Source organism: Ambystoma mexicanum, chromosome 12, assembly GCF_040938575.1.
Source record: "Ambystoma mexicanum isolate Mex_15411 chromosome 12, UKY_AmexF1_1, whole genome shotgun sequence".
NCBI classification, from domain to species: Eukaryota; Metazoa; Chordata; class Amphibia; order Caudata; family Ambystomatidae; genus Ambystoma; species Ambystoma mexicanum.
In genome coordinates, this window is record NC_090936.1 from 660,891,228 (window position 1) to 660,905,579 (window position 14,352).

A 14,352-nucleotide genomic window follows, 5' to 3' on the forward strand; every position below is an offset into this window, starting at 1 on the left:
TTTACCATAGATTTATGGTTCTTTCTCACACTGATTGTTAGAATACTTAAGTGATTGTTCAATTTTCCATATGCGTTTGTTTTGCCCACAGTGCTGCTTACATACATTCTGACATTCAATATGTTTCTTTAACTCCAAATGTTCGTTCAATATTCAATATGCCATGATGTTATTCAAATAGCACTTTCCATTCAGTTTGGTTTTCAATATAGTTCATTCACTTGGACCGTTACTTGCCTGCAGTCCCTTGGGAGCGCTGCGGTCTTCCCGTGTCCTCTGACACTCACCGCCTCTTTGCAGCGGCTCCTGTTGCTCCCGTTCTCCTTAGCGGGGAAGCAGACTGGCACATTCGGGCATGTGTCCGCCTTTCAGTACGAAGGCTCCCGGTCCTGCACCCACCAGCTGTAGGTCCTCCGGGATTGATGCCGCCGTTCAGACTTCTGGGTCCCTTCCCATACAGTCGTTCTCCCTCACTTGCTTGCTTGGGTCTCCTCCCTTTATGCACATGAGCCCCATTGAGAAAATTAAAACAGAATAAACTGTGGTAAGAGCCTCACAGTCACAACTACCACACTTGGTTCAAAACCAAAAGACCCCACCAATAAAGAGAAAATCTCGACTTGCAGAAAGGAAATCACAACAGTGAACTAAAACACACCCGGATACTGAAGAAAAAAAAAACCAAGGCGCGATACAAGAAAAACCCCAAATCACCAAGGACCGCCTTGGGCACAAAAGCAAAGAACACACTATTATGAAATATTAAACTGCAGAATCATGAGAAGACATTTGCAACCGTGAGATATTCCAGTCTTCCAAGTATTCAAAGGAAAACCACTAGAAGACTTAGAAGCACAGAAGATTCCACGCCAGAGGAAAGGAGGATGAGCGAGAAACCACAGAGAAAGGGTAAGCAAAATGGAATCACACCAGGCCACCATGCCAGAAAAACACCAACACAGCAACAGAGCACGTGCTCACAAGCCCAGCTGTAATAAGAGCCACCCCGAAAAGAAGACAAAAATCACTGTACCTAATGCCTTATCTCGCAACGGACCACTCGCCAGAGCAGCAACCAACTACCAGAAACATTAGACACATCAGCAAGATATCGGGACTCTATAGGAAAACAACAAACAGAAAGAGAACAATGGGAAATGATACCTCCACTCCATACATCACTAAACCCAAGGGGAGCACCGCCAACACCAACCTGAAACCAAAGAGGACCCAGAAGAAGACGTGAACCCAATGCTAGACCGCGCCAACCTACTTAAGGATGAAACGGACCTAACAGAACACAACCTACATCCCAAGGATAATAATGGCATCGCCAACAAGACCACTAGAAGACACAAGCAAGGACAAAACAGGCCACTAAAAAGAAGAAAATACACTGCAACCTAATCAACGCCAGATCTCTGTTCAAACACACAACAGAGATCTGCGATCTACTTTGCAATGGGAGAATAGACATCCTACATGTCAGAGAAACCTGGATAACTGAAAACTACAAAGTCATACTGCACAGCTGTCTGCCTGAAAATTTCAAATGCATAGAGGCAAACAGAAAAGGAAAATGAGGAGGAGTTCTTGCAGTAGCGTACAAAGAACATCTCAAAATAAAAACAGCTGATCCGCTACACATCCCAAACTGTGAATCCCTTGTCCTTCACCTCAGACCTGCAAATAAACCTCACATTTATAATCAACTATAGACCCCCAACCTACGACGGAATCTTCGTAGACACCTTCGTAGAAGCAGTCACGGTTCTGACCATTGAACATGATCACTTGATCATTCTCTGGGTCTTCAACATATGGTTCAAGAACAGAACAGGAACCACAGACAACCCTAAATAAGCACCTTGAGACAATGGAAGTACGACAAATGGTGAAAAGTGTGATGCACAAAGTAGACCCCACTCTAGATGCATTCTTCGCCAATAAAAATCTGATCACAACAGCACCACCATTCCAAATACTAAGGAGCAAACACTTCATCATATGGTTTGTGATCGAATTACCATCGAAAGAATCCAACAAGCCCCAAACAAACCCCCTCCCCCCTCGTCTCCCAATCTGGAAAATAAACTGGAGAGCCATCGAAAGTAGTAACCTAGAAGAAAAACTAGAATCTTCAAAACCATCATTTGCAACCCTGGATGCAACTGACATAGATGAAAAAACAGACCTAATTCTGAAGTGGATCGCGGAAATAATAGATGGCATCTCTCCGGAAAAACCCTCGTCCCGTTGTGAAAGAAAGCAGTGGCGAGATGGTCCACTCCCCAGACTGGAAGAAATAGGGATCAGCGACATGGCGCTGCTCTGGATTAAATCTTTGTTTTCCGAAAGAACAGAAACAATATGGCTAAAACCATTCAAATTCACACCACCGGACACCACTTGTTGACTTCCACAAGCCTCACATGCTACAATTACGCAGATGATACCCAAATCATCTACAAAATCGGCAGTAATGAAGAGGAGAACCCCATGCTAACAGACTGTCTCAAAGAACTCTACTAGTGGGTGACCACTAATAACCTCAAAATGAACCCCAGACAAATGGAAATCATGTTTACACCTGACAAAAAAGGAAACAACCAGGACATCCCGTGGCCCACAGAACTCGGAACACCACCCAAACCTCCCAGAGTAGTCAAAAACCTTAGAATCCTAATAGAGAACGAGTTAAAACTAGAAGCTCAACTAAATGCAATAATTAAGAAATGCTTATTACATCTTCACACAATTAAAAAGAGTCTACCCTTCCTCTCCTTTATGCACAAAACACTTGCCATCATCTCCCTCATGTCCAGAATAGACCATGCCAATAGCATATGCCTTGGAATGCTGGACTATTTTCTGAAGAAACTGCAACGAATATAAAATGCAGCTGGCAGACTTCTTCTCAAACTCTGCTGAAGAGACCAAATCACACCAGCGCTAAGTATGCTACATTGGCTCCCAGTCAAAAAAGGAATCGCCTTCAAAGCAATGTGCATAACACACAGAGCAATCCACGGACAAGGAGCGGAATTCATACAAAAGAAAATCCCCATCTACAAACCACCAAGAACACTTGGAAACGGCAACGGCATTTGCCTAGAACCTAAACTATAGACGATTAAAAAAACATGGGGTCTCAGCCTTCTCTTGCATAGCCGTAAAACTTGAACTCCCTTCCAAGAAAAATGCGAACTACGGAGGACCATCTAAAATTCAGAACACTTCTAAAACCTGGCTCTTCAGCTCTGAGCAGGATGAAAACGACTGAACATATATGCACCACAAAACGAACACAAACAGAAAAGGAGCCCAGCAAAGCCAAGGACGGAAATACAAACCCAACATGACCCAAAAATGAGCAAAGGAACTGGCCCCATCAAAGCAATACAACATGCCAAACCAAACAAAACCCGCTAAGGGAAACAAGCCTGTAAAAAGGATACAACCACTAAAGTACCCTGGGAAACCCTCTACCCGAACATCATGTTACCATACTCATACCAATATTTAACCTCCCTGCATAGACCGTCGCCTCATCAAGCATACACAAGATTTATGTAAATCGGCCACCCTCGGACTTAGTATGTATCAGCAGTTTAACAATCTCGGCCTCCAGTCTGATAGTACAGCAAAGCCTTATGGCCCTTGCTGCACCCAAAAGTCAGCAGGCATTGTTACAAACCCAAACATATGAATAAGAGTAGGGAGTGTACCGCATTGGAGAGGAGTGCAGGGGAGAAGAGAATAGTCTTAGCTTGGAAGGGTAGCTGGAGACCAGAAGTGTATGCCACCCGGATAGAGGATCAAAGGTGGAAACAGGGGAGGGAGATGTGTCACACTTAATCGGACCACCGAGGGTGTGAAATGCATGGCACATAAAGGAATGTGTTTGGTGGCAGAAACCATGCAGCTCACAGATTGACAGCAGGGCACAGGGAGCACATCTCTCCTGGAGGAATTTGTTATTGTGGTAATTGCTACGCACTAGAATGAATGACCGGGGAAGGGGTATAGGTTGCATTTCATCAGAATGTCGGGGGTAGGAAATGTATTGCCACTAACTAACCATACTAAAAACCTACCCTTATGCATACACCTTCTCAAACTCTGAACTAAACACAACTTTAATTCTACAGCACCACAAACTGCACGCATTTCACAGCACTCCAACAACAAAACGGATTAGACATAATCTTACCCAACTCCACATGACAACTACCAACCGAAAAACACACCTATGCTCAGTGACGGTTTCTCTCAATTGAAGCTGCCCACAGCACATCACAGCTCTCTTGCTCTTTTTCCCTGCTCAATCCTACTAACAAACCCTGCCTCCCTCCTTGCATTACAGACAAAGCGCCAAGAGATCATTTATTTATTTATTTATTTATTTGCATTTGTATAGCGCACTTGCAGCCCAGGGGCATCGAGGCGCTGTTACAAGTAGTTGTAGGGCTTTTGATTCAGATATTAAAACAGGTGACCAGAGGTCTCTTGGTTACACAGATAGTCATAAATACATGTGATGCATGATATGCATTATGCAGTTTACAGAAAGAAGTCGGGTACATTTCATACAAAGAGCTTGGTTTTAATGGCTTTGCGGAAGGCTTGGTGGTACTCAGTCATTCTTATGTGAGGTGGCAGTGCGTTCCATTGAATGGCAGCCCGGGTGGGAAAACTGGACCGACCGGTGCGCACCTTACGCTTTTTGGGCGTGACAATCGTGTTGGAGTAGCACCTTCTTAGTGGTCTGGTGGCAGTATGCTTGGTGATTCTTTGCATCAGGTAGGGTGGAGCAAGTTCATGGAGACATTTGTGGGTGAGGGCGAGTGTTTTGAAGACAATCCTCTCTTTGACCGGGAGCCAGTGGGCCTGTCTTCTGACTTCGGAGATGTGGTCTTTTCTGGCAGTACCTGTGGCCGCCCTCAGTGCATTATTTTGGACTAGCTGAAGTTTGGCCAGGTTTTTATTGGAGGTCCCAATGAGCAGGGCATTGTAGTAGTCTAACCTTGATCCAATTATTGCCCTGGCAATGGTGAGGCAATTCTGGCGTGACAGGAAGGGTCTGGCAGCGTTGAGGACTTAAGAGTAGTAGGCTGATAAGGAGGCAATGGCATTGACCTGTCTATCCATGGACAGATCGGAGTCTAGGTAGACTCAGAGTGTCTTCACGTGGTTGGAGACCTTGATAGGAATATTGTCAATAGTGAAAGAAGCGTATTGTTTGCCGAGGTTCTCCAGGGTAGAGGGGGCCCCTATGAGAAGGAGTTTGTTTTTTTCACTGTTGGGGCAGAGCCAGTTGTCAGCCATCCATGATTGGATTGTGGAGTAGATGGTGGTGAGTGTTCTGGTGTCCGCTAAGTAGTCGCCCGTGAGTGGGATGAGTACCTGTGTGTCATCCACGTAGTGAGTATACGAGATGCCCAGGGAGTCAAGGATGCTGAACAGAGGCCTCGTGAAGAGATTGTATAGCGTGGGTGCGATACACGAGCCCTGTGGAACACTGCATGTGATGTGGCTCGGGGTGGCACAGACAGGAGTCAGAAAAGATTTTCATGGCCCTTTCTTTGAGAAAGGAGGTAATCCATTCACAGGCTTTGGGGGAAAAGTTGGCTTGGGTGGCTAGATGGTGGCACAGGGTGTTGTGGTCCACGAGGTCAAAAGCAGCGGATAGATCCAGGAGCAGTAGGAGAGCAGGTTTCCCTGCGTCTCTTAGGTCATCCATTTGGTTCTTTAAGTCCAGGAGAGCCGTTTCGGTGTCGTGTCGTGGGCGGAAGCCAGATTGCCGCAGGCCGAGGAGACTGTTTTCTTCAAGGAATTTCTGGACTTGCAGGTAGGCTGCTTTGTCCAAAGCTTTGAACAGGAAAGGTACAGTGGTGATAGGCCTATAGTTCCTCGGGACCGTTGGGTCCAGCAAAGGTTTTTTGAGGAGTGGGCGTACCCAAGCCTCCTTAAGTCCAGTTGGAACGTGGCCCGACTGGAAGGATGGGTTGATAAAAGCAGTTAGGAAGGGGGCTAGTATCTGTGCCAAGTCTTTAATGAGACTGGCTGGACAGGCATCTCCTTTACAGTTGGAGGGTTTGATGGACTTGAGCAGTACGATAACCTCCAGCTCAGTAATGTCTTTAAAGTCGAATAGAGGAGTGGAGTTAGTTATGGTGGGCGTAGTGGGTTTACCGTGCAGGATGGCTATGAGGCTGGAGAGGGCTTTTTGATGGCCACAAATTTTAGTTTGAAGAGTGTTTAGCTTGTCTAGCATGGCAGATTGAATACTGTTGCACCAATTATCATCTTTGATGAGAGAGGGAGGGGGAGAGGGTGGTTTTTTCAATTCCCTAAAGATGGTGAAGATTTCCTTAGACCCAGATTTTGCATCATAAATCCTGGTGTTGAAGGAGACAGCTTTGGCTAGGGTGATGTTGGTTTTGTAGGATTTTGAGATAGCTTTGAACGCATTTTTGGTGGCTTCAGATGGGTTGACTTTCCATGCGGAAAGGGCAATTCTCTTCTGGGCGCGTTGGTCAAGGAGGTCTTTGGAGAACCAAGCGTTGGAATGTTTGGCTTTCTTGGCTTTTTTGAGGGTCAGTGGCTCAGTGGCGTCAACTGCTTGGGTGATGACATCTTTGAACGTGTTAACTAGTGTTTCTGGGTTGTTAGAGAATGGGGCCTGCAGAGCTGGTTTGAGAACAGTGCAACAGTGCACGGTACAAGAACCTTAAAATATTACATAACTAACCACTCATTGATATTAGATATGCTGCTGCTTAATTATTAAATGTCATCTCGCTCGCACCCACGAAAACAATCACTTGCAAACAGCCTTTACAAATCGCAGAGACAGTGGCACCCGACTTGCCAAAGTTGGAGTCAGTGCTGTTTACATTTTTCGGGACAAGGTCACTTTACTGGGAGAGGGGTGAAAAGTGACACCTTGGGATCCATAAATGAGAATGATGAGCCACAAATAGTGACCTCAATCAAAATGATTTCCAGCAGATCATTTTAGGTACAATCAGCTTTTGATCTATAGAACTCACATTCAAAAAATTGCTGTTGTTGGAGTCCAACTGAAAAGCTACTTTCCGATCCTAATCAAAGATTTTAATATTCAGGGTTGAAAAGATTTACAACCCTAATACCTCTTATCTGCTCACCATCTTTGGCAATCTAGATTTGTAACCTCTGGTCTCACTCATTACAGATCAAGCCAGTCGTTCTTTAGACTACAGTTTTACATATTTTTCAGAGGTACCTACAGAGAAAACTTTCCCAATGATCTGGACTGATAATTTCAGGATTCTGTTTACAATCTCTGAACCTCATGTACAAACTGCAGTCAATGAAGAACCTTGCCCAATTAGCTCAGTATCTTGAAAATGAATTACAAAAGGATTGTAGGACACCAAATTAATCTTGGTGCAACTAGAGGCTGAATCTTTTTCCGACACTTAGGACCTACTTCCTGGTTTCACTATTTTATTATTTGTCTGTTGACAGTAGTTGATGAGGTGGCATCACTTTGAACGGTATCATCAAAAAAGATTAACTCACTACAGCACTGAATCAGTTGACCCTGTTGCAAAAATGTTATGCAAAAGACATGTAGCCCTATAAAATTGTGGTGGCAAATGCAAAGAGTTTTTTTTTTCTCTAATAGGATAGACAATTTAGTAAATGTCAACAAAGAACGGTTTACTATCCTAGCATAGCTGGCCAATCCACAAGCATTCGGATCTACTGCATTCCCTTCCCAGTTTGATGTATGGTCTATCTGCCTATTTTTCTAAGAAAATATAGGAGATCAAATCTATCTTTACTAAACGGACTTCTTTTATAGCAATTTTCATCCTGGCTCTCCCAATCTACAGCTTCTCTGACTGATGTTCAGCCTGTGTTGAACTAGGTAGCGTGATATTCACTCCTTTTCCAGGGAAAAACCCTCGCCATGTGGCCAGGGGATGGCCGCAGCTGCCAGATCCTAACTCTGAGGTGGATATTTGAGGGAGGATCGCATAGGGGGGAGTAATATAAAAGGAGGTGATGAGGTATCATTGGGAGAAACATGTTATTCCTCTACTTCCCTATCCCTTTCGTCTTCTGAACATATGAACATCATGGCATATTGCCAAACCTCTAGCATAATGGTAACTCGGAAGGACTCCTGGATTAATTCCCAAAACCACCCAATAGCTAAAGAATGTTCTTATGTGGGGTGCTGGCCTACATGCGTGCTGCCAGAATTCACTCAATTTTTCACAAATAAGGATGTTATAAAAGCATCTTTTAATCCAATATTTAAAACAAATCCTAGATGGGATAACCCCATTCCGCCGAATCCCATTTTTTAGTTATGGCCGCTGTGCTACTCTCGGTCCATGCACAGACTGTAATCGTTCAGTAAATGCAAGTGCATTGCCATCATTGTCCTAGGCATTGCAGTTTCATACAATTATGGTGGTGTTTAAATTAGCACAATTTGCAGTCAATCATTTCCTCTATTATGTGTATATTTCCACAGGTGGGCATTATCTGAAGGGTATGGTGCTTGTTTGATAAATAAGCCTGACCTTGTTCAAGATATGGTACGACAAGTAAGGAATCAAGTGGAGAATCCTTCATTTTCAGTGTCCATTAAAATAAGGTAAGGCACAGATTGAACACAAATGTTGTTGTAAATGTTGCTGTTTAATATTTTTTTCCATTGTATTTTATTATTCCAAGTCCATCCAGATAGAATTAATGATATATGAAAATGGGATTGTTCAAAGGTTTAAATTGGGAAATGTCAGTCACAGTGAAGAGCATGCTCTGATTAGGCCTCGAGCCCTGCTGGAAAGGGTCTACCGACCCTCCTCACACCGGCCCCTGCATCCACTGCAAGTAAGCCGGCGTGAGGTGAGGCAGTCCATCTCTGGGCACTCGTGTGTTTTTTTTTGGGCCTAGACTAGGCCCCCAGATACCCCAATTGTCCCTTTCCTACCCCGCACCCTCTTCCTGTTCTCTGTCCCTCCCGACTCACCCATCCCCGCTCTGATTGGGCCTCGAGCCCTGCTGGAAAGGGTCTAGCAACCCTCCTCACACCGGCCCCTGCATCCACTGCAAGGAAGCCGGCGTGAGGTGAGGCAGCCCATCTCTGGGCACTCGTGTGTTTTTTGGGCCTAGACTAGGCCCCCAGACCCTCCAACTGTTCCTTTCCCACCCTCCACCCTCTTCCTGTTCTCTGTCCCTCCCGACCTGCCCATCCCTGCTCTGATTGGGCCTCGAGCCCTGCTGGAAAGGGTCTAGCGACCCTCTTCACACCGGCCCCTGCATCCACTGCAAGGAAACCGCCATGAGGTGAGGCAGCCCATCTCTGGGCACTCGTGTGTTTTTTTGGGCCTAGACTAGGCCCCCAGACCACCCAACTGTTCCTTTCCCACCCTGCACCCTCTTCCTGTTCTCTGTCCCTCCCGCCTCCCGACCAGCCCATCCCCGCTCTGATTGGGCCTCGAGCCCTGCTGGAAAGGGTCTAGCGACCCTCCTCACACCGGCCCCTGCATCCACTGCAAGGAAACCGGCGTGAGGTGAGGCAACCCATCTCTGGGCACTCGTGTGTTTTTTTGGGCCTAGACTAGGCCCCCAGACCCCCCAAGTGTCCCTTTCCCACCCGCACCCTCTTCCTGTTCTCTGTCCCTCCAGCCTCCTGACCCACCCATCCCCGCTCTGATTGGGCCTCGAGCCCTGCTGGAAAGGCTCTAGCGACCGTCCTCACACGGGCCTCTGCATCCACTGCAAGGAAGCCGGCGTGAGGTGAGGCAGCCCATCTCTGGGCACTCGTGTGTTTTTTTGGGCCTAGACTAGGCCCCCAGACCCTCCAAGTGTCCCTTTCCCACCCGCACCCTCTTCCTGTTCTCTGTCCCTCCCGCCTCCCGACCCGCCCATCCCCGCTCTGATTGGGCCTCGAGCCCTTCACCATTGGTCCTCCCTGGGCAGCCCTCTGCCCGGCAGCCCCCTGCGGCTAAGGGCCCAAGGCCAAGGGCGGCTCCAACAGAGGCGGCAGCAGGTGTCCACAGGGGAAGCCGAGGAAGCCAGCAGACACCAACAAAACTGTGAGTGTGGCATGGGTATGGTGTAGAGCTATTACTCTACTCCAGAAAGTCCCTGTCACTCTACCTTACCTTCCATATCGTAGAATGCCATAGACTTAGACACTGCAAATGAATTGTAAATGTTGCCTTGTGATGCATATCAAGTTACTTCCCAATTTTAGCTAGTGCCACACCTGTAGGGAACTTAACTTTAGCTTGCGCCGCATCTAGATAGAAATGCGAATGTTAGCATCTGCCACACTCTTTAGAATGTGTGCCTAATACCCTCTCTGTGGAAAGTGGAATTTAGAAGTGTGCCTAATAGCGTGCCCCGGCTGACTTTAGAATGTGTGCCCAATAGCCTCTCTGTGAAAAGGGCATTTAGAAGTGTGCCAAATAGCCTCTCTGTGTAAATTGAATTTAGAAGTGCATTTAGAAGCTGAATTTAAAATTGTACCCAATAGCCTCTCTGTGAAAAGTGCATTTAGAAGTGTGCCCAATAGCCTCTCTGTGTGGAGGTGTGGAGGGGATGAGTGCATGGAAGGGATGAGTGCGTGGAAGGGATGAGTGCTTCGAGGGGGATGAGTGCGTGGAGGGGGGTGAGTGCGCAGAAGGGGTGAGTGAGCAGAGGGGGTGAATGCATAGTGCGTGTGACGACGTAAAATGGACGAGTGCGTAGAGCGGGTGAGTGAGCAAAACACATGAATGCATGGTGCGTGACGTACATAGTATGGTTTGGAATGCAGAGAACGTTTGAAAGAGCATGTAACTCATTATATCTCACCACCACGCTTGCTCTCTTCTTTACACCACCACTCAACTAGAACACAGATACTATGACACCATTCGGTATAACTGTTCTCATACCAACATCCGCCGCTCACTTCACATCATTCTGAGTAAACACTGCTGGTTACACACCCCCCAGCCAGGCGTTCTCCTCAGGCCTAACGCAGCCACATTCGATCTGGATAAATCCTGCCAGAACGAACACATACTTCTGATCTCTCAACCACCACACCTACCGCTAAAAAGCAGCTATTACACAAATACCGCACCAGCTGCACACATACCCGGTGCTCACATGCACCTTGACTCTCTCTAATCTCTCTACTGACCTGAACTTCGGTTCCCAAGGGCGTTCAACCTACCAGCGCCTTCAGACCATACCAATGGTATATAAGGCGCTATGTAAATGCAAAATAACATAACATAACATGCAGAATAAATGAAGAAACAAAGAAACCGCTTGGAAACATTATAATGCACCACACATATTCCATCCCATTTCTGCTGTGACAGTCAGGAAACTAACCCTGTTAAGAGGGGATGGGACCTCTTGCATCCTATAGTGAGAGGTCGACCAGGGTTCTTACCAGAGGCTGTCCTGCCCCAGATGTGGGGCCCCAGTCTCTGTCCCTTCTACCTCTGCCTGCATGACTGAAACAAGTACCATATTTTCTTGCCTATAGCGTTATTGCCAATGCTGGCCAGTTTATTTGTATTTATCCTGTAGCACTACATCACCCAAAAGGCCTGGCAGTGGAGTAGACAGTAGGCCAACTGGGAGAATGGCAGCGAGGAACTGCAGATCAATCCGAACTGGAAATCACATTGCTGTACATGACAAAGACTGTGACATTTATCTTACCGTTAGCAAGACCAAGGAGCAATCCACATTCCTAACGGGCACCCCAGGTGCTCGGTATGACACAAACTGTAATGCTTTCCTACCTTCAGTAGGATTGCAGAGCGGCCCCTAAATCAAACCGCCACTTCAGATGCTCTGTTTGGCCCTCATACGAACTGGGACATTGCTAGTATTCAAAGCGGTAGCCATGCCCAAACATTAGTGGACCCTTGTAAAAAAAAAAAAAAAAGGTGTGGAGCTTAAAGCCAATTATGCGTTTGCTTTCCAATAATAACACCCTGGTGGAGGAGAAAACCAGCAGTCGGCCTAGGAATCCAGCTGAGGGAGAAAATAATTGGAGAGGGAAAAGGGAAGAATGAAAAGGGACACAGGAAACGGGGAAGTGTGGGTTGTTCAGCTGAGGTATTGGAGGAAGAGGAGGACCAAAAGTCCCAGCAGAGAAAGCATGGTGCAGAGGAGCGTGGAGGATTGCTAAAGACTTTTGCAAGTTGAGGTAATGGAAGAAAGTGGTACTTGGCTCTGAGTGTGAATGCAAGGTGAGTGAGTTAGACTATCAGAAGATGAATGGCAAAGGTGACTGTGAGAGTGGAAGGATGGTGACTAGGAGAAGGCATGGATGGAGTGGATTGTGTAAAAGGGGAGGGGTAACACTGTGGAGAGGGGAGATTAGTAGGGTAGAGCAGTGGTGGAGAGGGAAGGAAAGTAGGAGTTGAGTGAGAACATCCGAGGGACAGCAGGGAAGAGTGAGAGGAGATACTAGAGTAGGAGGGGCGAGAAAGAATAGAACATCAGGGTGAGAAGTACAAGAGTGTGCAAGAAAAAGACCAAGTGAGACCGGAGTGTCTGGACGGCCCCTTTACTTGTACTATTGTTGGAAGCCTAGGTTAGGGTTTCCCTAGATTGTTCCCAGTGGGAGAGAGACGGGGCGTTTGCCTTTAGGCCATCGTGACCAGCCAGTCATTTGATAGAAAGTAGGGGCTACTGATCTCTAGTATCCATCCTGGTGTTGAGAGGCGCCTGGTCTAGGGAGAGAACCAACCGGGCAAGACGTGAGAGGAACAGCTCTAGTGATTCCCTTCACAATGATCTCAATAAAAACCCTTGAACTGTTTTACAGAGTTGTGTTCTTGAAGCCAACTTTGACAGTTTTCAATGGATGTCCTTAATTCAGACAATTAAGCTTAGAACATCTTAAACGTTGTATGCAAACATTGTGACTAAAGGAGATTTATTTATTTTATTGCAGTATTTTCTTTTCCATACTCCCGGTAAACAGGCCAAGGCTTGCTCTATTCTAGACCACTGAATACTTTTAACTAGTTAAGACACAGTTCTACCAAATGCGCAGTTTCGTTGTCCCCGAAGAGTGGTCTTCGAACTGTGAGGCTGAAATCCTTAAGGGGTCCGGGAATGGCTGGGGGTAGGGGGCTCTTAAGAAATGGAGTATGTTGACTACTTTCAATAGAAAAAATAATCAGATAATGGCATCAGGTGGGCAGCAACACCCTTTTTACCCTAGGGGGCCTGAGGGTCATTAGTCAAGGAGGGGGCTCATAAAGAAGTTTGAATACCACTATCCTAGAAAATAAAGTACTGCGAGTCAAAAAAAAACCTTCTGAGTTGTGCAAATGTTTTTTCAAGACACACAAAAAAAGAACATGTGTGATAAAGGATACCTGCATGTTGTGTGAGGGGTCAGAATGTGAGGTGGAAAACTTTGTAAAGGTTTTCAATGTTTGCCATTTTATTAAATAAAAACAGTTGGATAAACACCTCACTATCCCTACCCTAATGAGGATTCCCCTACCTAAAATAAGCTAACAGAAACTCTGTAACAAAGGATATCTGTCACTCATGCTTATATATTCAATACAAAAATAAGGAAATGAATCGCAGTTCAATTCGACAAAATATAATCTAACAATTGAAGTCGTAATATGACCACAGTCCCTTCTTATGATCGGGGTGAATTTCCCTTTCCACAGTAACAAAAAAAAATGAAGGAAGTCCTAGTTTGTAACAAAGTTCCACCACAGTTCTTTGTAATGTCTACTTGACAACAAAAAGATCCACCACTTCAATAATATACCAACAATAAAAGGTTATTGCTCTTCTTGGAGCAAAAACAAGCCTTCCGAATTATCTTCTTCATACAAACAACAATAATTGTCTTTGTGAGGATGATTTCCCACAACTGTATATTTCTGAAGAACTTGACAACAGAAAATTCTGACACTTCAATGAGATACCAAAATAGAATATCCTTTCTCTTCTTTGAATAAGAATGAGCCTCAGAATTCTCTTCACATGAGCAACAATAATTGTCTTTGTCAGGATGATTTGTCACAAATGAATACTTCTGAATAAATGTAACTCCTCTACAGCAGATTTATAAAGTTCTTTCTTCAGCACCACAAACATACATTCTCTTTGTTAGGACCACTTTACAGCACTTCATCATTTGCCACCTGGTCTGCTCCCATGCCAGGCCTACTTCGTAAAAGATTTTCCATCCGGGTATACTCCCCTGCCTGAACAGCATTTCACAAAACAGAACGCGCTTCATTGGTAACGGTCAACTTACAACAGCTTTATAACAACTTCACAATGTTGGTT

The 14,352-nt window shown here is 45.6% G+C and overlaps 1 protein-coding gene across 1 annotated transcript in view; it reads left to right on the forward strand.

Moving 5' to 3' along the window:
- The window catches only part of DUS4L (dihydrouridine synthase 4 like), a 290,584-nt gene that overhangs the window by 240,617 nt on the left and 35,615 nt on the right, over positions 1-14,352 (forward strand). The window contains exon 5 of the mRNA XM_069629144.1: positions 8,537-8,659. Within this exon, the coding sequence (XP_069485245.1) occupies positions 8,537-8,659 (123 nt within the window). The remainder of the gene's footprint in view (positions 1-8,536; positions 8,660-14,352) is intronic.